The following is a 23,057-nucleotide window of genomic DNA, read 5'->3' on the forward strand; positions in this document are numbered from 1 at the left end:
CTGCAGGATCAGACATTTATGGAATCCTCAAGGAATGGTGAAGTTCCAAAGCTTACATTGCAAGTGCTCCCGGTTACAAATAAATCCCTGGACACATGTTACAAGTGTGACCAATGCAGTGATATTTTCCTGACTCTAAATGAAACCTTTGAGGGGAAAAACAGAAGCCACTAAAACCAAGCAAGAAACCATCTTGACCCATACTAGCAACTACAGCAGACCCAGCCATTGCTCCTGCAAAAAAGAAGGGGGCTCTGACTGCTAAGCTACCCTCAGCCAGGTTGTTGACATATAGGTGTATACCTTTGACTTCACTCATCTTAATACAGATCTACAGAACAAGTTTTATTACAAACTGCAGTACATGGGATCCAAAAAGCCCCAACACTGTTAAAAACAGCATAAAAAAACTTTAACCCACACATATTTAATTCAGTTTATTTTCCAAAATAGCCACTCAAGGACCATTCAAGCTATTACCAAAGCCTGCTACGACTCCCCATCCCCTGCCTGACACACATCCTCTTCTCTTCACTTATTGACATCTTTCATTGAGGGGAAGGAAAAGGCAGGCTTTTCTTCTGCACTGCTGTCTCTGCCCCCTCCTGAATATCTCAGTAGTAAAGCCACTTTACATCTTTTTGGTAGTGAAGACAAAGCCTTAGGTTCATCCTGATTTTAGGTTAACTCCTCAGATATAGTGTATTTGCCAACCAGGAAAGCAAAGGCTTTACTCACTCTTATTGGTACAGCAACATATCAATGCTACGGTTAGAATACGGGTACTTCCACCTTTTCATGTTCTCTGTATGTATAAATATCTTCTGTCTGTGTGTTCCACTCTATGCATCTGAAGAAGTGAGCTATAGCCCACAAAAGCTTATGCTGAAATAAATTTGTTAGTCTCTAAGGTGCCACAAATACTCCTGTTCTTTTTTTAGTTAGAATATGTTCTTCATCATGGCATCCTGAAAACTCCTTAAATCTATGAGGTCCCAGGCATAGATAAGCAAACTGGATTATTTTTTCAGATGAAAGAGAAAGTTCTGACCTCTGTCTGGAGGAGATAAAGGATGGATCAGGATAGAGCATAATAATAATTATTCCTCCTAATATTCCTACAGGTAGGCCAAAGATCAGTCTAGACATGTTAATCCAGGTGCATGGGTGGGCATAAAGATCCTCAAGAGAATCTCATAATTGTCATGCTAGACATGAGGAGTTATGGCCTGCATATTGTAATGTCTCAGAATGATGGTTTATATGTCCATAAGGTACATTATCCATGTGATGCTTGGTGGTTTAGCTTTCCAACTCTTATGTACATTATAGAATCTTAGATGGTAAGACTGGTGCGGGGGAGGGAATGGGGAAGCATCTAATTCAGACATTCTCCAACTGGGATCTGTTGCCCCCGTGGGACCCATACATATTTTCTGTGGAGTTCACAAAATGCATGGATTTTCTTTCAACTATCATCAAATCAGATTATTTTTTTCAATAATTAACGAAATAGCAATTGCATTTGATGAGAGGTAGGTTGTTATGATGTTTTTCAAACTTCAGAACAATGATTTTCAGATTCAAATGGTTTAAGGATTCCTGATCTTGTCAAAACCTCAGAGAGAGTCACTCAGTCTAATCCTTTTTAATTGCACACCAAATGTATTGTGCCCCTCATATCATGGACTTGGAAGCATAATGTGTGGGCTGACAGGAATGATCTCTTCTCGGTTCAGTTTGGTGAAATTAAAATAAATAATCGTCTACTCTCACAAACTTAATGATGCTATTGTGCTTTTCAGGTGCAGGAGCTGAGAGAGCATACAGTCGTATAAACAAAACTACAACAGATAATAATGAGGAAGGATGGTGTCAGGGTTAAGATGCTGAACTGAGACTGGGAGATTTCAATTCAATTCCAAGCTTTGTTACAAACATCCTGAGTGACTTTGAGCAAGTCACTTAATCCCTCTGTGATTCAGTTCCCCATCTATGAAATGGAGATAGTAATTCTTCCATGTTCTTTTCTTCCACCTTTTTCTTGACTTGTCTATTTAGATTTATAAACAGTTTGGAACAGGAACTACTGTCTCTTGCTATGTGTATGTAAAACACTAGGACCTCCCCAACATTGGTTGAGGGCTCTAGTTGCTGTTATAATAGAAAAAATAATAAGTAATGATGCTAGAGCAAATGTGGCCAGACAATATTGTCCAGCTGATGGCTTGTAACATGAATTCCTGTGTCCAGTAACAGAAAAATAAGTACAGTAATATATTTTATTAGACCAATGTTGGTGAAAGAGACAAGCTTTCCAGCCACACAGAGCTATCCTTCAGCGCTGGGTACCACACTCAGGCACCACTGTTATGCTCTGGTGCCCAGACCTTGCAAGAGGCTATCCCCTCCTCAGGAGTGGCAAGGGGAGCTGGTGTTATGAATAGGGCTGTTAATGAATCACAATTAACTCAGGCGATTAACTCAAATAAATTAATTGTGATTAAAAAATTGTGATTCGTCTCACTTATAACAATAAAATACCAATTGAAATTTATTAAATATTTTTGGATGTTTTTCTACATTTTCAATATTGATTTCAATTACAATGTAGAATACAAAGTGCACTGTGCTCACTTTATATTTTTGATTTTTGATTCCAAATATATTCACTGTAAAAATGATAAAATAGAATTTTTCAGTTCACCTCATACAGTGCAATCTCTTTACTGTGAAGTGCAATCTCTTTACTGTGAAAGTGTAACTTACAAATGCTGATTTTTTTTTGGTTACATAACTGCACTTAAAAACAAAACAGTATAAAACTTTAGAGCCTACAAGTCCCCTCAGTCCTACTTCTTATTCTGCCAATCGCTAAGACAAACAAGTTTGTTTACATTGATGAGAGATACTGCTGCCTGCTGCTTATTTATAATGTCACCTGAAAGTGAGAATAGGTGTTCATATGGCACTTTTATAGCTGGCTTGGCAAGGTATTTATGTGCCAGATATGCTAAACATTTGTATGACCCTTCCATGCTTCGGCCACCATTCCAGAGGACATGCTTCCATACTGATAATGCTTGTTAAAAAAATAATGTGTCAATTAAATTTGTGATTGTACTCCTTTGGGGGAGAATTGTATGCCTCCTGCTCTGTTTTACCCACATTCTGCATATATTTAATGTTAGAGCGATCTCGGATGATGGCCCAGCATATGTTTGTTTTAAAAACATTTTCACAGCAGATTTAACAAAATGCAAATAAGGTACCAATGTGAGGTTTCTAAAGATAGCTACAGCCCCCGACCCAAGGTTTAAGAATCTGAAGTGCCTTCCAAAATCTGAGTGGGACCTGGTGCGGAGCATGCTTTCAGATATCTTAAAAGAGCAACACTCCAATGCAGAAATACAGAACCTGAACCACCAAAAAAGAAAATGAACCTTCTGCTGGTGGCATCCGACTCAGATGATGAAAAAGAACATGCATCAGTCCTCACTGCTTTGGGTCGTTATCAAGCAGAACCCATCATCAGCACGGAAGCATGTCCTCTGGAATGGTGGTTGAAGCATGAAGGGACATATGAATCTTTAGCGCATCTGGCATGTAAATATCTTGCAATGCCAGCTACAACAGTGCCATGCAAATGCCTATTCTCACTTTCAGGTGACATTGTAAACAAGAAGCAGGCAGCATTATCTCCTGCAAATTGTAACCAACCTTGTTTGTCTGTATGATTGGCTGACCAAGAAGTATGACTGAGTGGACCTGTAGGCTCTAAAGCTTTACGTTGTTTTATTTTTGAATGCAGTTTTTTTAATACACAATTCTACATTTGTAAGTTCAACTCTCATGATAAAGAGATTGCATTACAGTATTTGTACATGGTGAATTGAAAAATACATTTTTTTTTGTTTTTCACAGGCCAAATATTTGTAATAAAAATAAATATAAAGCAAGCACCGTACACTTTGTATTTTGTGTTGCAATTGAAATATACTTGAAAATGTACTAATATTTAAAATAAATGGTATTATATTATTATTTAACAGCGTGATTAATTTGTTTAATCCTGCGATTAATCGCGATTAATTTTTTTAATCGCTTGACAGCCCTAGTTATTAACCACATAACTCTCCTTGACTCGCCTTCCCGTTCTCCACACAGCAGGGGGCGCTGCGGGCCCCATCTCACAGCCTCCCTCCCCACCACCTCCTTGTTGTGCCTGCCGGGCCGGCGGGCGGGCCCCACGCGCGCCTGCGCAGACAAGCGGAGGCTGAAGAGCCCGAGTGCGGAGGCGCTGGCGGTTGTAGCGGTTCCGTTTTGCTGACGGCCCCGGGCTCAGCTGCTGGGCCAAGATGCCGGCCGTGTCGAAGGGAGACGGGATGCGGGGCCTGGCGGTCTTCATCTCCGACATCAGGAACTGTGAGTGCGGTCGCGGGGCTGTGCTGCGAACGGCGGGGGGGGCCGCTCCGGGAGGGGGCCCGATCGGGGGGGCTGCTGGGGGAGCAGGGGCTGTTCGGGGGGGCGGGGCTGTGCTGACGTGGGGAGGCCGATTGCAGCGGGGTTAATGCTGGGAGGGGCTGGGTTTGTGTGGGGAAGGGGGGTGCGTTACCTTGCTGTAAATGGGGTGTCGTTGGGAGCTTGTACGCTCGGGGGGCAAACTAGTCTGCACGGGCGGGCTTGGACTCGGGGCTTCTGGGATAGTGATGTCTGTGGGGTGGGGGGCGGGTATCTGGCCTGTCCTCTTGCCCCCTCCAGGCACGCTCGTTTTGAGATCTCCAAGCGCTGCGGCGCCCTGGAGCTTTTTTCTTATTGACTTGTGGTGAGGGTGACAGTCTCACTGCGTGACGGCTTCTGTCCAGTTCTTGGCTGTGTGGGGCAAAACGTGGATTGGTGTGGGGGTTATTCCGAGTCTTTAGTTGTCATTGTTAGCCAATGCAGAGGAGTGCAGTGCGGGTTCAGGAGGAAGACTCTGGCCTTGTTCCAGAGCGAAGGTTGTGGTAGTGGAACTGAAGTCTGTCTTTAATTTGGTTTAAACAGGTACAACACCCCGCTTATCCCCAAACCATTCTCCGTGGACACTCTTAAACCTACTTTACAATAGGGTTATATCAATTTAGCTTAATTCAGGATGTTACTGAACTAAGCAAAATCAATGTCAGTTGTAGGCCAGTTTAATTTTGTGCACACAGGGTGTTTGCTCCAGTCTGAATTGTTTTTAAAAAATCTATGTTAGTTAGACAAGTGTAACACGTGCAGACAGCGCTTTTGTCCCTGATCTTTGAGAAGACCAAAGGTGAGGTGAAAAGGGTCATGAAAAGAAAACTCTGTGGCTGAGGGTGATGGCAAGGGAGGAGTTGTGTGTGTCAGAGAGAGGCAAACACACATACTCTGCTGTGTCTGATAAAGGGAAAAAGTGTGGGAGGAAGGGCGCATGTTAGCGAGAAGCCTGAATTCTTGGAGTTCTTTGTGTGACCTTGGGAATTGGATTAATATTAAGCACAATAGTAACTCTTCTTAAAATGTTTGCAACCAAACACTGCAAGTTCATGAGAACTCCTGAGTACAAAATTAGTCCGTGTTGATCAAATGTCACTCAGACCTTCAATGTGTTAAATAAAGGAAACTAACACTAAAGTGCTAAGGTAGGTAGAACTCATAAGAAATTACCCGACAGTATCACTTTAATATTTTTCTGTGATACTGATAAACTAATAGGATCATTGAAACAGTTCATCATTTTATGAATATATCTAATTTGTTTGGATATGGGATTGTGGCTTGTGCTACATATATACAAACTAGATGAGAGGCAGTATGATTTTTCACAATCAGAACTGCACAAAATGAAAATTCCATGGCTGAAAGAAATTCAACTTTGCTTGCAGCTGAAGGTGATTAGAACTCTAGGAATCCATGATCACTAAAAAGCTGGTGCTTATTTCTGCAGCTGTAATGATTACTTTACTGTTCCATATTGATAAGATGAATCTAAAATACTGACTGGCATTCTATAGTTTTCCTGCCTGGACAAAGCGTAAAGAAAAACCCATACATTTTGCACAATGAAGACAAAATGCAAGCAGTGGTAATGGAGGCAGAGGAAGGGGTGGAAAAAATGACTTAGTTGGAGTGTGGATAAGGGTGGAAATGGGGGCAACATAGTCTTCAAGTAATTTTAGATGTATCTATTATATAAACAAGGAAAGAAGCAACCTATTGTATGGTGGTGACATTTAGGATCTCTAGCCTGCAAATGGAGAAGAAAGATGGTCTAGTGGCTAGGGCACTAGCCGGGACTTGGGAGATCCAGGTTCAGTCTCTGCCACAGACTTCCTGTGTGACATGGGCAAATCATGTACTCTATCTGTTTCCATTTCCCATCTATAAAATGAGGTTAATAGCACTTCCCTACCTTACAGGGTATTATGAAAATAAACAGACTGATTGACCATGGTGCACTCAGATACTGTGGCAGTGGATGTTAGGCAACTAGGAGAGAGGTATCTAAGATGAGCCTTAAGCAGATTTTATTTTTCCATTTGGTGGGCCCAACTGTATATTAAAGATTTCCTGGTGAAATTTAGAGTGCTTTGTAAATTGTGGGAATTTGGTGACATTTAACTTCAAATATAACTGCTGTCATTCTTAATACTGCAGTCACTGCAACCATTGATTGTTGTCAGGTTTTTGTCCAATAGTGCTGCAATTCTGTTCTTCATAAAGATTGGTTATGATAGTTCACGCTCTGAGAACATGTAGCATGTTCCTATCATCTGGGCTGAATTAATGGACAGAAAGGAAAATCCAGTAAGTGATAATGGAACCCAGAACAGATGAAACATACAAGAGAAAATTAATGGTCTCACCAGTTTTTCCATAAAAGCTAATTTGGGCTCTTGATTTAGCCTTGTTGGTTTTGCACAAGGTCTTGAGTTTGGAGGTTATATCACATAGTAATAAGTTGGAGAAAATTAAAATGTGTAAGTGTCTTATAATATTGTCAATCAAACCTAGGCTGTATGTGCCCAGACACTGCTAGGATGCTAATAGGCAGACATCCTGAATGTCATCAGCCTTAGAAGGACCCAGCTGAAGAGAAATAAAAAGGCCTTGCTTGCATTTGCTGCATGGGCTAGGTTGGCAAAATGTAATTTTGTAATAAAATTAATAAAATATTCACCCTCTCATTCTTCAGATAAGTTTTTTTTTCTTACTATATAGATGCTGCTATAAAATGAAAATAATTGAGCTCATTGTTTATATCTAGTGACTTTCAATCACAATTTTCTCTAGTATATCCACTGTCTGCCTCTTAGACATTGTTTTCCTCAGTTCTTAATATAGAATCCTGTATTATTTTGTTTGCTACTACTAAGCAAAATGTAATACAGAATTAACAGTATAATTAAAATGAAGAATGCCTTGACAACTAAAGCAGAGCAGTAATGATCACTTTAAGTATTGTTAAGATATCACTTACCACTGTCAATAAAATGGAAGTTGATCCAATAAAAGATATTGCCTTACCCACCTTGTCTATTACTTATTGCTGTCAGTTACAGTAATGTTTACATAGAGTTGTCCATACTGGACTTTGTTCTTCACCTCTCTGGGGTTTTCCAGCTTTGCATACCTTTTCTTTTCTTGCAATCCTCATCTTTGTGGATATGACTGCAAAAAAGTGGCTTTGTAACATATTATGAAAACAGCAAAACTAAGGTTCAGCCTTGTTTTCTGGAAGACAGCTGTACTGAGGTGGAGAGGCAGACTGGATTGAGTACTTTTCTCTGGATATTGTGAAAGTCAATATGAGAAATGCTTGCATTGTTCCTTAGGAGTGCAGCTGTGTTTGGTTGCGGATGAAACTGGTTGTGAGTTAAACTCTGTAGTTAGACCTTGTTTATGGAGGGCCTTAAAGATTAAAACCAGGGCTTTGAATTCCTGCTGGAAGTGAACTGAGAATGTGGTTTTGGGGCACAACATCGTAATATTTTTCATGAGCCTTTCTTATTAAGAACAGTAAAGTCTGTGTAAGATGGATTTTACATTGCCTACACCCTCATCCACAAACACGGTGAATTATAATAATCCAATCCAGAGGTGACTAGCACAAATCTGTATGGTTAGAATTTCATCCTAGAGAAAGAACATAATTTCATAGGAACTGTAGACAGAAGGGTTTTCTCACCGCTGTTTCTGCCTGGATATCCATAATTAATGTTGAGTCCAGTAAGATCTTAAGGACTTGTACTGTCTTAACAAATATAGATCAAATGCTGTGGTGGAAGTGGCATTGTCTTGTAGTTTTTTCAGCATGTATTTTCCCTTTTCAATATTGTGAGTTCTGTCTTGTTTACTTGAGTCAGCTCTTTTTCATTCAGGTGCTGATCTCTTAAAACATCACAGTGTCTTTGAGGGCAGTGACTTCTTCTGGTAAGAAGTTGAGGTAAAGCTGATGTTATGAGCATGTATTTGGCAATGGAACTTGTGCCATCTTTTAATCTCTGCCAGTAGTCAGAGTATGCTAAACTGTCACATCTTAAATTTAAGCCTGATTGAAGAGTATAGGATGTCAGTGAATGTTAATGTTGTTGGAGTTTGGCTGAGTATTCTTGTGATCCTTGTCAAGGAAAAGTAGATTGGAAAGAGGCGGAAACTGAAGAGACTGTCCTTCATTGTGCCTAGTTTCATGAGCCCTTTACTGACTGTGGCGTGTTTAGGGAGCTTTAAGTGTTGTCAATTTGTCAGTAGGCTCATTTCCGTTTTGGGTAAAATTTTCAAAAGTGCCTAAGTTTTTTATATATATAATTTTTTTTTAAAAGAAAAAAGATCTGATTTTGCAAATAGTGACACAAGTATTACTTAAACTTTCCAGTACTTCCTGTACATGACTGGGAAACGGGATGGCTGCTGCCTTCTGTTACAGTTTGAATCTTCTGACTTCTGGAACTGGTTCTGTATTTGAGGAGGAGGAGCGAGGGGAATCTCTACACCAAATAGAGTTAATTCTACTTAAATGAAAGGCTAAATATCTGACACACTTGTTATCTTGTGCATAAAGCTCACTGGCATTCTGGGTTTCAAACTGAATGTCTTGGACTTAGATTTTTAAGTGTAGATGTTTTTGTTAATACAATTTATATTCAGGTGGAAAGGTTGCAAGGAAATAAATTAAGTGGTTGTTGAAACATTGCTTTTGTAACTGATTCTTTCCCTATTGTCACAAATAACATTACTTGGATTAAGTGTGTTTGATTTTTATTTGTTAGTACTTGCAACTCCTGGGTGATGGAGGATTGGCTGATTTTGCAGGTGCCATCACTAGCAGTTGAAGAAGGGAGGCTACCAGTCCCAGGGGCCTCATAGCTTTCACAGCTAGACACTTGAGTTAACTCAAATGCACAGACAAATTAACTTCTAAATCTCTGCTGGAAGCATATCAATAGATGTTCCTCCTGGTGTTGGAGCCTGGGCTCTGAAACATCCCGCCCTTGGTGGGTTTCAGATCCTGGGCTCCAGCCTGAGTGGCAATATCTGTACTGCTATTTTTAGCTCTGCAGCCCAAGCCCCATGGGCTCAAGTCAGTTGATTTGGAATCTCAGGGTATGTCTACACTGCAGTTACACACCCACAGCTGGCGCATGCCAACTGACTTGGGCTAATGGGCTGTTTAATTGCAGTGTAGACATTCAGGCTCAGACTGGAGCCCAGACTCTATGACGCTGTGAGCTGGGGGTTCCGGAGCTTAGGCTGCAGCCCTAACCTGAATGTCTTCATCACAGTTAAACATCCCCTTTGCCCCGGAGCCTGAGTCAGCTGGCATGGGCCAGCATGAGTTTTTAATTGCAGTGTAGACATGCCCTTAGAGACTGGGCCAGCAGATTGGTTGGTTGTCTCTTTTGCGTGCACTGTCAGGATGTAAACAACTTTTGTTCTTTGGGGGAGCTAGAGTTAAAAAATAAACTAGTTGTTGATATCACTTCAATGAGTAGTTTTGTACCATGAGTTAATTTGTCCACTGCTAGTAAAGTGCAAAAGGAACTTCTGTTCCAAAATAGGAAAATATCTCTGTTTATTAATGCGATCCCTAGATTTTTTTTTTCCTTTTGCTGGAAGAGAGGGAAAAGCCCCCCTACTGTGTGCACCAGTACTGTCGAAAGTTCCGGTAATCATTAATTTTGCTTTAGACTTTGTTTCTAAGTTTCAGAGCCACTTAATTGAAACTGTTGGTAGATCTTTTAAATAGGAAAGACAATGGTGGAGGTGAGAGCAGGTTGCTTAAATTGAAATACAGTTGTTTTTTTTTCCTTAATATTGTCATTGTTAAGGTACAAAATGGCACCAAAAGTCATCCTGCATGGAAAATTTCAGCCTAAGCAGTTTAAATTTGGCAAGGTTATAAGCAACTGAAAATAGTTCTTAAAATGCCTTTAGTTATAATTTATTTTGATTTCTAAAATACATAAAAAAGATACATAAGAACATACAGTATCTTATCTGGGTTATTCAAATATAATCCAAGGTCTGAAGCTACTACAATGTGTAAGAGAGATTCTTGATCTTTTTTTAAATAGAGATTGTTTTCTTAAAACCAAGTGGGGTAAAGGTCTGTAAGATGTCTCCATGCAACTGGGGAATGTCAAGGGAGCAATCACATCACTAACAGAAGATAAAATGAAGTTTCTGCCTTGCCAAAGATTATTGAGCCCAAGAGGAAAAAGGTTGGGGTTTGGGGAAGAAGATGGAAAAAGGTGCAGAGCTGGAGGCTGAGGAGAAGTATTAAGAATTACTATCAGTAGCTCTACTAAGTTACTGCATCACACTTTTGCACTGTTGGATGTGTCTCACATTGTATCTGAGAATAGAGGCTAGCCCTAAAAGGGCTTTCTGAATGGTTAGCTCGTCAGCATTTTCTAGACATAAAAGATGGGTACGTAGATCAATGCGTTGAGGTTCTCAGAAGCTAATTCTAGGCAAAATCACAGTGCACAAGACACTGAATATTACATTAAAGTAAGAAATTTGTTTACTATATCTGTTAAATGTGTTCTGTGCACAACATCAAAATAGTTTTCAACATTAGAGCCCTTTTACTAGAGTAAGCTGGCCAATATTTAAAAAAAAAAAAAGTTCAAGCCAGTTATCCAATAAATGCACTTCTGATAAATTACAAATAGTGGTGTTAACTGACTACCTTAAGCCCCGTATCTGAAAATTTTTAGGGACATATCCCACTGGTCTAGCACCAACACAGCTCAATCAGTGCTACCAATAGTGGGTAAGCTGTTGTACACCTCCCACAGGCATTTTTACCTCTGGTGAGAGACTATGGTAAATGCCTGTGGCTAGTCTGTATTAGCACCAGTACCAGTTGAGCTGCAATACTGGGAGGATTTTCTGAAATTATCATTGTAGATCCAGCCTTACTGAAGAAGTATTTTTCAGAGACTGGGCTTAAGGTAGATACTTACGTGGCCCATGATACTTTCATATACAAACACTTCACAAATTTATTAACCCTAAGAAAATCCCCGTGAAATAGGAAAATATCTCTGTTTTACACTTGATAAACCATGACACAGCTTAGTCCCTAAGGTCATAGTCTGTGGCGTAGCTGTGAATTGTGCTTTTCTTCTGAGCCCCAGTTTGGTGCCTTGACCACAAGAGAGCATCTTGCCACAATTAGTTTATATTTCTGTATCCTACCATCTTCATCTTAGTTGCTGTAATCTGGAGTTATTCAGTTGCTCTTGCATAATGAGGAACCTTCTCTGTTAACTTTTTCTGTACCTTACTCTTCAGAGGAGACACTGAATCTCCTATCGTCCTAGCAACAGATTTGAGGCTACCATGGCTATTCAAAGATCTCAATCTTCTCCCAGGAAACCAATGTTTGTGGAACTGTCACATGAAAATAGAGCCTTTCTACACAATTAACTTCCAGAAGATCCATTTTCAGCATGATTGTATGCTGTCAGTGTACAAATGTAGTTATGCAAGGGAGGCCATTAAACTACAAAATGTCACCCTACACTTGAGAAGGGACTTCTAGTACACAGTTAATGTATTTGAATTTTAATTGTTTGATAATGATCCTTTACAAGTGATTAACCTGATGTACAGATTTTTTTGATTCCCCCTCCCCTTCCGCCCCCCCACCCCCCCGCATGACATTTTGGGGAATAAGAAACTGGGTCCGAACTGAATTTTGGATTTTCATGGGTTATTAAACATAGGATTACCAAAGCTGCTCACAGTGGAGCCTTCTAAATGAATGATTTATATGAAAAATACATCTACTGGTTAAATGGATTGTTACGTGTAGTAAAGAAAAATGCATATATTTGAATAAAAGATCTAAGACTTCTAGACGCAATGATGCGTTAAGGGTTACTAAATTGGTTACAGGCAACAAGTCCAGGAACAGTTTAATCTCATGATTGTCATTTGTTGCTTAAGTTTTGGAGTAATAAGATGAACTTTGTCTGTCAAAGTAACTTACTGCAATTAAAACTAAGACAGCCCTTTCTAGAGCATGGCATAATGCAGTGAAGTGGTATGTAAACATCTTCTGATATAATCCTGACATATAGTATGCCTAGCTCCTCTCTTGATTTGGCCAGTCAGTTTAATTTTAAACTTGACATAAAATGATCCCATCAAATGTGCTTAAGTTGTGACCTACTCCAGATTCAGACTTTTGAATCAAATGAGAAGTTACAACACTCCAAAAAAGGTAAATATTTATCTGTTTTTCTTCCCAGAACGTAAAACCAGAAACTCAAGTTATGCAAGTTATCCACAAGTCTCTTACCTTCTTTGTCCCCTGCAGATATGTTTATCAGTGCAATTTTATATGTTAACTCTTGTTTAGATGTAAATTTTAGTGACAATATTCTGGTGACAACCTGAAGAAAATTCAGATAACTTGCTTGATATACAGACAAATGCCTGGTCGTTCTACAACAACTACAGAAGTTAAATTATAAGGATGATTTTGTACTACATTATAAAGCAGGGGGAGGGTTCTTAAGAGGGTATGTGTTCCTATCAGTGTCTGGTTGTAGCCATGACTCCTCACCCCCTCTTGATTGCTAATAAAAATGGAATTCAAGTTTTCTGTGGAAGGGGGGGAAGTAAACCCGTTACAAACAACTTGTTGCCCAAGACTTGTTTTAAAATGCATCTACTCTCTTCCTTTGTCTGGTTGGTCTTACGGAATCTATTTTAACTCTGGATATGATTGGTCTTATGATTTAAGTGATGCAAGATAATGAGTAAGAAGCTTTGAATAGAATAGTGCTACATCTTCATTTCATTAACAGATTTAACAATAGTAGACAACAAATTTTGTCACATGTAAGGAATCCAGCTTTAGATCACATGGTCTCTGAAATGTGTGTTACTAAGTTTTGGACCATTTCATGGAGACCTAGATTTCCAGTTGAAATGGAAATCAACCCATCTGATTTCAGAACTGTGGGATAATGTAGTTCTCCTTCAGAATCCAAATACTTTCAATGTGTTTTAAGGGCTTGTCTGCGCTATTGAGTAATGCACTGTAAGGGAGGGTGATTTCTAAAGTGCATTAATAAACCGTGTTTTTACTTGGTCCATGTAGACTCTACTGGGGTGCAATAAATGTTCTCTAGCATGCATTAATGTAGTATTGTTTCGAACAGTACTATGTTACAGTGCACTGGACTAGGGAACCTGTAGTGTGCTCCAGTAAGGTACGTGTCCTCGAATTAATGCACAGCATGTCAGTGCTGTTGGGGAAGTTGCTTCTCCCTCTCCTCCACAGTGCATTACCCCACTGTGTAGACAAGCTCTAACTCTAATATGTTGTTGCAACACTCTGTACTCTTGCCACAGCTATCTTTGCAAATACTTGCTGTTCTTACTATAATTGTTTCTGAGATGCAAGAGTTTGTCTTCCCATAGTACATTGATTCTATTGCTCAGTTTTCAGAAACGAGGCACAGTTGGAGAGAGTAGCATTTCAGCTGCTTAATCTTGACAATTGGATCTGACATGCTTTTCCTGCAAAAGCAACATTCCATCTGTTTGGTAAAGGTGCTAATGGTAAATGGTGAACAGTGGTGCTGAGAAGAGCTGCTGAAGGGTTTTACCTTAACTGATTTGAATAATGTAGGTAAAATAGTTAACTTTGAGTTAAATTTCTTCTTCCTTTCTTAGACCTATTGGTCTTCAGCAACATGTGGCTGTGCAGGTCAATGCTTTAGAAATAGCTATCAGCACTTTAAAGGCACTCTCGGGCAGAGGGCACAGTATTGCAAGACTGGCTTCCTGCTTAGAATCGTCAAAATAGGTTTCTTAAACTTAAATCTTTCTCTGTACGGTTAACAACACTCACGTATCTTACAGCCACACAACTCTTCCAAATGGAGGTATGAAATAACTTTTTTTTTTTTTAAACTACTAATCTCCACCCTGAAAGTGAAGCCAGTTAACAGCCATAGTCTTGCTATGGAAACTTATATTCCATTGCTCTTCTTTAAAGTATGCACTGATAACCCAACCCAAATACAGTATCATCTTGATGGAATGTACCTAGACAAAATGAGAGCTGCTGCCGGAGACACAGGAAATATGAGACTTCCATTGAACACTTCTAAATAAGTTGTTTCTCTTGAGTTTTTTGCTTAATGTACAATCCAGAAACAAAATGCCAACAGCTTGTTTTTAGATATACTTTGTATCTTATGATGCTATTCCCTGTGTCTCCAGATGCTGCTCACACTTTTCTGTCTTTTTCAGGCTATTTTTTTTCTTCAAACTTCTCCCCAGAGTTTTTAGTTTCAAACCTAGATTATCTGTCCTGCACCAGATTTCATACATGCATTTTCCCCTCCCATGTGCTGAAATGGGACAGAAGTCAAATCCCTTCAGGACACTGTTTATATACCCACTGTGCCTTGAGAATAGTGTTCCTCTGTGTCTGGTTTGCACATGATAAAATGGGTGCAATGTGGAGGAGAAGCAGAAGAGTGTAGACTGGATTAGGGGAGCGAACACTGAATTTTCCCTCTGGCAGAAGACACAACCCAATGTGTGTTCTTTGTGGGGCTGACTCAGTGGCTACCATGGTCAGTGGAAGTCTTTGGTAGAACTGCTTTCAAGGAGCTGGCAGTGGGGAACAGTGTAGAGGTACAAGCTTCTCACAGGATCCTTGAGATTGGCCAGTTTGGGACCAACCTACTCCTTGGGTGGAAAAAGAGAGAGGAACTCATTGAGGTGAGTAAAACCAGTAAAAGTATCTTGAAGAGATTTCACTCCTTCCTGTAAAATAGCGTGCGTGAGAGGAACAGGGCTTTAGTGATCATATAGTTGCCTAATTAACAAAAGAGAGACTGGCTATTTTTGAGCTGCAGAGTTAACTTAGGTTTACACTTGAGTATCTTTGATCAAGTGAGAGTAGCCATGCTTCAAAATAATATTCTACCTGTTTGTGTTAGCATAACTTATCAGCTGCTAACTCGGGCTGTAGCTTATGCTGACAGGCTTGCCGATTCAAGATAAAAGTACCACCACACTGAACCTGCAGGTTCTTGTGTGTGAACAGGACTCAAGTTAATGTGAGCACTCAAGTTGCAACTCAAGTTCAATTTGCAGTGAAGACAATCTGTCTGAAAGCTTTCCCAGTTTTTAAATACTATATAATGTCTATTAAATCATTTGTTCTTGTAAAATGTCACTTTTGCTTTCCTCTCTTCCTCTGTCTATCTTTATACTCTGTTTTCCTCCTCTTTCCTTTTTAATATGTTCTATACTTCCCTTTCTCCTACTAATTTAATTATTAGTATAATAGTCTAGGGGTCTAGCAGAAGCAGTAAAAATTAATTAAAGCTCATTTTACTCTGGTGCTGCCAACAGCACTAACTAGGAACAGCAAAAGTGGAACTTGCATGATTCTCCTTGGGAGATTAAGCTGGAGAGGATATCTGAAACATAATCTGCATTTCTGAACAATAATCTTCAACTGTTATACTCTTATCCTCCTTTTGTCCTTTCCTCATGAATTCTGAAGACTTTGTGTGTTAGTGGATGCTTACTCATTAGGGTAACAACTTTAAGAGCAAGCTTTGAGCTTGAATCACTAGCACCTATTTTATAACAAAGTTAAAGATTTATAGGTGTTTGGTGGACCTACTATGTATATCTGACTCGTCTGCTTTCCCCCCACCCCCAACTTTGTTGCAATAAACTGTATTACCATCATTATCTACTGGCTTTGAAATACGAGGCCTGATGGACCAAAATCTGGGCCAAGTTAACAGATGCTTTCTTGGATTGTCACTGAGAAAGTGCAGTTTAGCTGCATCAACTTCTGTTTTAATCATGTCTGAGCATGCTTATTGTCATCCCCAAATTCCTCTGAAATAGGCAAGATTAGAAACTGCAGATAATCAAGGAGACTACATGGGCAAAGCCAGAGTACTTTTCGTAGGTTCAGATGGCATTCTGTAAAATCTTTTTGTGGTAGTGTAATAATGTAGCATTGATCATAGAGATGTTGCCATACTGCTTGTAAGAGGCTACATAATCATATTAATGTGTTTTGCTCCAGAAATGTGACTACTTAATTGCTGATTAGCAAGGGGGAAAATAATTTTTTGATGAATAATGCAGAAGTGCAAGAGTAGAAGCTTTAGGCTGTTTTCATTGGGGTATTTCTTTCTTGAAGCTGTGACTTTTGCAGTAGGAATGAATGTCTCCTTAACTTAATCTACCAGGTGGAGTTCAGATGTCCTAAAAGAAGCCAGATTTGAACTTCTTATGGTAAATTGGTTTCTCTGGATGTTGGGAAAGTTGTACACTTAAATGTTGGGTGTGGGAGCATTACATTCTCACTGGAACTAGGAATTCTGTTATAGACCAGATTGTGGCATACCTCACTTTTGGTGATGCACTAGGTCCCAAAACAGTAGACATTTTGACTGTCTCTGGAGTAAAAACAAATACGCAGTTTATAAACTTGCACTGAAATATTATGTGGATCATGATTTTCATATATGGATATCTTTGTGCCACTTGTGTTTTGTTCAGTTCTTACTGTCTTTCACTGGCTGTCACAAAAGCTGACTAGAGGATATTGGGGGTCCTTTCACTGGAAATAATATGGATCAGTGTAAACCTGAGAGCTTTCTATTGATCTAAATAAGCTAGCATGCTAATCCCCGTTTGTTTACTCAAGTGTTTCCCAAAAATGAAGTGGAAGACATGTGGCAGCATGTTTGAGGAAAACAGGTTAGAAAAAAGAGGAAAGGACTCCTCTTATTTTGGACAAATTCATTGTCATGTAGTAGCACATATAAAATGCCCGACATCATAGTATCTGTTTAATCAAACACCATCAGCAACTATGTAACTACCCTACCTATGAATGCTACCTACTCAGGGTAGGATTTTCAAAGGCACCAGGTGCACAACTACCTATTGTGCCTTTGGAAGATCTGCCCCTATAGCTGTTAACCAAAAAAGTCCTCTTTTTCTGAAGTTTATTCCCCGCAAGGGTAGGATGTAGTCTAATGATTCAGATCCTAAGAGGACACTTCTGTAACATACTACACTTAATATTAGAAAGAAGTCACTTGCACTGCATAATTTTGTACCTGAACAAAACTTAAGTAGAGTGTGGTTTGTTTGTTTGTTTGTTTGTTTTGCATGAAGGGTTGCTACTGTGTGTAGGTGTCCTTGTTCATTTGACTCTGGCTCAAACTTGTGATTAAACCCGAATATCAGACACTAAAAGATCTGGGACCAGTTTGAATTCATGTGAAGTATGTTTGGATGCTTGCCCATACTGTTACTGACAAAATCAACCATCTCAGATAATCAGTGGGATGTACCCCAAGTCCAGACATATACCACATAAGGGCAGGCGTGCTACAAAGAAGATAAGCACCTTGCAGGCAGCTGCTACAGGGTGCTATAGATCTGTACAGTCTGTCTTTTTTTTCCCCTCTCTCTCTTCACCCTGCTGTGCCAGATAACCAGCTGCATGTCGGATTAGGGAGAGGAGGAGGGTGGAATTGGCATCATACTTCATGAAGCTAATGATATTCTCTGTAGGGAAGGGCTAATCCTTACTGTAGTTTTGGCATCAGTGTTCTTCCATTGCTGATTAAAAGGAATAGTTCTCACAGTGTATTGGTGCCAAAACTATTCAGCATAGCAGTTCAGCAGAGCATGCAATGGGTACTTTAACTACAAATTTACATGAACCTTTACAGCAAAGTGCAGAGTTGCCAATTAAAGGCAGGTGAAGTGAGTAAAAATAATTTGTATTTATTATACTAAAACTTAGTATAATAACCATGCTGACATTAATGAGTTACTGCAGGGGAGTTTTTAAAGCGTGTCCACTGTCAGTGGGGATCAGGAATTCAGGACTTCCTTGTTCTCGATCCTATGCTTGGTTCACGGGACCATTCTGCATCATACTTTTGAGTGCCTTTCCTTTGGCCCAAAAATCACACTAACTGGTCAGCAGAGTATTTGGTTGGTGGAAATTTCGATAATATAATTTTATTGGAAATGGGCCAAGCTGAGTGTCATTCGAAAGTCCTTTCTCCCATGAGTACAAGGGTACCAAACAAGATAGACCTAGACCAATTATGTAGATGTATATTTTAGGAAATCAACATCTTTTAATTACATTTTAATACAAGCATGTCAAACATGCGGCCCTCACAAGTTAAACTGTAGTATTCTGCTGACAGCACTGTTACCAGTTAATGCTCAGAACATGATACCTGGTGACTTTTTTTTTTTTAATATTACAGATTACTATAAACAGAATGAGGGCTTCAAGTTGATTTTCCATCATCGTCAAAAAAAGCGTATCAGTGGTTTTGATTATCACTTTGTTTATTGTGCCAAAAGAGTTGTAATGAGGCACTGGATAAGATGTCAACACCCAGCCATAAATTAGTGAAATCCATCTGTAAATGGCATGCACATACATTACATAACATAATTACAATCCCTAAGTAATTCATTACAGAATCCTTGTTTTGACTTAGGTCTTTATCGTTTTTAAGGCATCAGTGGGGAGATAGAGTACCAACTAGTAACTAAATCCTTGGAGAGTAGTTCTGCAGAGGCCTGGTTAAAAACAGTACTCAGTGGCACCTTATGTACCCCCATAAACTGAATTTTTGGCAAAATTGGAGAGGAAGTACATTAGGCATTAGGAAAAAGTTGAAGATGCTGGGACAGGTGCCAGCTGTGGGCAAGACTCGTCTTATGCTATATCCCCTGGCAAGCATTTTGAGAGGAACACCGGCTTCTTCTACAGGCTCTGTCATCTACCTATTACAGTTACGCTTGTGATTCAGTAAGATGCAAATCAAAGGAAGGTAAGCAGAAATTCAGAATAATTGTGATGTCCAGTACTTAGGTCTTAAGTAGTCCAGCTGAAGATCACAAAGTAAAGAACCAAAACAGTGTTCATAATATCAGAGTAAAAACAAAAATGTCCTGCTACAAGTATTTTACAGTCCAAAACATAGTCCAGTAATAAAGGTTGTGCATAAAACATCCTGGTGTTCAGGGTAGCTGTCTGCATCTAATATTTTCTGGAAGCTGCTTATTAGTTTGTTTAGGAAACATATTAGTCCATGTTAGTTTGTTTAGGAAATAATTCTCCACAGATTGCACAACCTACATGGCAAAACAGCCTCCAAATAGGCCTTGTGTGTGTGATACAATCATTAATCTTGATTGATGAAGCCTTTACCATATATAGTGTATATTCAAAGCCAAAGCTGCTCCTTGGCACCCCTTTCTTCTGAGCAACAATATTAAAACTAGCAAGTTTGGTTTAGAATCTCTACCTGCAGCACAGTTTTTTAGATAAAGTACTGACTTCAATCCCAGTGTCTTTAGCCTTCTCTTCAGAAAAAGAAAATGTGCATCTCTTTGAGAACTGCAGGATAATAGCTGTTTGGCTGTGTAAGCTTCCTAAGAACACGCCCTCTTAGCAGAGAATGAGCTGCCAAATCAGGGTTAAGTGGGTGCTTAAAGTTGTATCTCCTTGGAGGGCTCCATCTCTGCAGATATCTATGGAGGAATTTGCCTGGGCACCTAATTAGGGAAAAGGGGTTCCAGTAAAAACCACTGGGTTGGCGGGGGGAGGGGAACCTCCCCATGCTTCCCAGAATAGTACACTGCAGAGAGCAATATCTTGAATTCCTAATCAAGGTCTTTGGTCCAATTTTGTAAACCTCATAGAACTTTCTTCAGTTAGTTCTTTAAACACTCCAAAACTTTCTATAATTAGCTCTAAGATCATTACTGGTCACTAAACTCTACTTTCCATACTCTGGAGTTTATCTACATTCTACTTCATTATATATGATGCATTTAATGCCATATCTAACCAGATTCAGGTGTTGAGACTTGCATTGTTCAGCTTTACAGCCCAGTTTATTAGGTTCAGTATGTGGAGCCATCCCTGCACCAAAATATATCTCCTTGAAGTTGGTGATTAAAGAAAGCATTGCAGGGAAAAGAGCTGTCCTTAAACATTCGTAAGGCCCTGAAACACCTTGCAGCCAAAGCCAGTTGGAAAAACAAAGGAAAGATCATAAGAACGAATGGCTTTGTGCAGCAGAGAATGATACATCTGTATTAGAGCCTTGGGCATCAAATGCAGCATGAGCAGTTTCATTTGTCCATGAAATGAATGCATTTGCTTAGTGTGGCATTGTCAACAACTTATCTTACTGGAGCAGCTCACTTATTTAGTAAGTATTAAATGATGAACTAATCAAAATATATTAAATACTCTGTCTCAGTTTCTGCCAAGCTGATATCATAGATCTGAGATCCTCTGAATGAATAAACCAAGAAGGATCAATTAATCTCTTGTCTAACTCCTCCCTCTCTTCTGCTGTACTGATTTCTAGTAAATCTAACAAATTCAGATTCGGCTGTTTTAGATAATTACAATATTTATCTGATTGTGGGCTTATTTACTGTAAAAAAAAAAAAAATCAGCTATTTACAATAATTCTCATTCTCAAAAGCATTGTTATTTGACCTCCTGTGTTCTTCAGGGGTTTTATAATTACCCTTCAGCTTCTTGAAAAGAGGTGGTAATCAAATCTAATAGTGCATTGGTGGAGACTGAACACATTGTACGTATTGAAGGAGGGTGGGTGGCAGACTGTAAACTGTTAAATTCTAAGTCTGGTAAACTGCCGAATGTTAAGTAACTGATTTGGAAGTATAAAGCAGGGGTCAGCAACCTTTCAGAAGTGGTGTGCTGAGTCTTCATTTATTCACTCTAATTTAAGATTTTCCATGCTAGTCATACATTTTAACGTTTTAGAAGGTCTCTATAAGTCTATAATATATAACTAAACTATTGTATACAAAGTACATAACATTTTTAAAATGTTTAAGAAGCTTCATTTAAAATGTAGAGCCCCCCTTTTCCCCCTCCCGGACCGGTGGCCAGGACCCAGGCAGTTTGAGTGCCACTGAAAATCAGCTTGCATGCCACCTTCGGCACCCGTGCCATAGGTTGCCTACCCCTGGTATAAAGGATGCTGTTTGCCCCTCTGCTGACTGAGGTGCTTGAGTTGACTAGTGTTAGTTCTCTCAGGTACTGTTCTCAGATGCTTTGAAGACATGCAGCCTCAACAGCACTCCTGCAACATCTGGATGTTTGCTTAGGCATTGAAGCAAATGCTAAATCAATAGATATTACAGTAATGAAACAGCAGGCCCACTTATTTAAAAACAATTTGATGCATATGGTTAAATCACACAAAGATCACTTCTAACTTCCTTTAATGTCAGGTTTTAGAGTAGCAACTGTGTTAGTAAAACTATTTCTCCATGTTTATTTCCTCCCGCCCCCCTGTTCCTCACAACTTCTTGTCAGCTGCTGCAAATGGACCATTTTAATTACCAGTACAAAAAGTTTTATTTTCTCTCCTGCTGGTAATAGCTCACCTTAACTGATCACTCTTGTTAGTGTGTGTATGGTAACACCCATTGTTTCATGGTGTGTGTGTATAATATATATATCTTCCTGCTGTATATTCCACTGCATGCATCCAATGAAGTGGGCTGTAGCCCACGAAAGCTTATGCTCAAATAAATTTATTAGTCTCTAAAGTGCCACACGTACTCTTGTTCTTCTAACTTCCTGATAGTAATGCCTAAATACAAATGTCTCGAGCTACTCTTGGTCTCATTGGTTGGCTTGGACCTGTTTCAGTAGCTTGTCCTCCAGAGACATGGACCTTGGTGAACATGAGCTCAGAGGCATGTCTGACCAGCAATTACTTACTGTGATGCTGTATCCATCTTTTGCCCATGACAGTTGACTTGCTGGCCTTCCTTTTCAGCTTCAGGTCTTGTGGTAAACCTAGAAACTAGGAAGACCTGAAGTAACTCAATGTGAGAAAGAAGATGTACTCTGAATTGACATGGATACATTTCCTGCTTTGTCTGTGCTTGAGTCTATCCTTATTTTCCTGCACAGAAGTATTTTCAGAGCCCATGCAATCATAATTCAGCAGTTCTAACTTGCTTGGATTTCCAACACTAATGTTCTTGTATGCAATTTCTCTCACAAAAAAAAGAGAAATTTAATGGCAACTGTAGCAACACACTTCCATGTGGCATTAGTAGGGTTTGAACTCTGGGCTTTCAGCGCTGCAGTACAGCTTTCTCTCATGTGAACTCAAAACCTCCTACTCTCTGGGCCAGCTATAAGCGGATGTAAAGCAAGTGGGTTAATTAAGCATTTTACAGAAAGTATCATTAAATGCACAAATCTGGTAAATTCTGTGAGGCAGCATGGCTAAGTGCAGAGGCTTTGATCTGTCATGTTTAGAGGTGTGTGTTACTACCAATCCTATTAAACTTTTGTGAGGCATCAGACCCTGCTCACTAATTGAGTTGCAATGGGCACCCAAAGCTGTCAAAGCAGTGCAGAGGGTTGAATGCGCTGTACTGATGAACTGTTAAAGGATTTCACTTAAATCTTAATTTCTTCACTTTGTCAA

At 39.5% G+C, this 23,057-nt stretch overlaps 1 protein-coding gene across 8 annotated transcripts in view; it reads left to right on the forward strand.

Moving 5' to 3' along the window:
* Positions 1–4,248: 4,248 nt before the first annotated feature.
* The window catches only part of AP2A2 (adaptor related protein complex 2 subunit alpha 2), a 90,164-nt gene continuing 71,355 nt past the window's right edge, over positions 4,249–23,057 (forward strand). For 2 of the 8 annotated variants that reach the window (XM_050952833.1, XM_050952832.1), the window contains exon 1: positions 4,249–4,425. In XM_050952833.1, the coding sequence (XP_050808790.1) occupies positions 4,359–4,425 (67 nt within the window). In that variant the 5' untranslated portion in view covers positions 4,249–4,358. The remainder of the gene's footprint in view (positions 4,426–23,057) is intronic. The other 6 variants (XM_050952834.1, XM_050952835.1, XM_050952837.1 and 3 more) reach the window with 3 other exon arrangements.

This window comes from Gopherus flavomarginatus, chromosome 5, assembly GCF_025201925.1.
Source record: "Gopherus flavomarginatus isolate rGopFla2 chromosome 5, rGopFla2.mat.asm, whole genome shotgun sequence".
Classification (NCBI taxonomy): domain Eukaryota; kingdom Metazoa; phylum Chordata; order Testudines; family Testudinidae; genus Gopherus; species Gopherus flavomarginatus.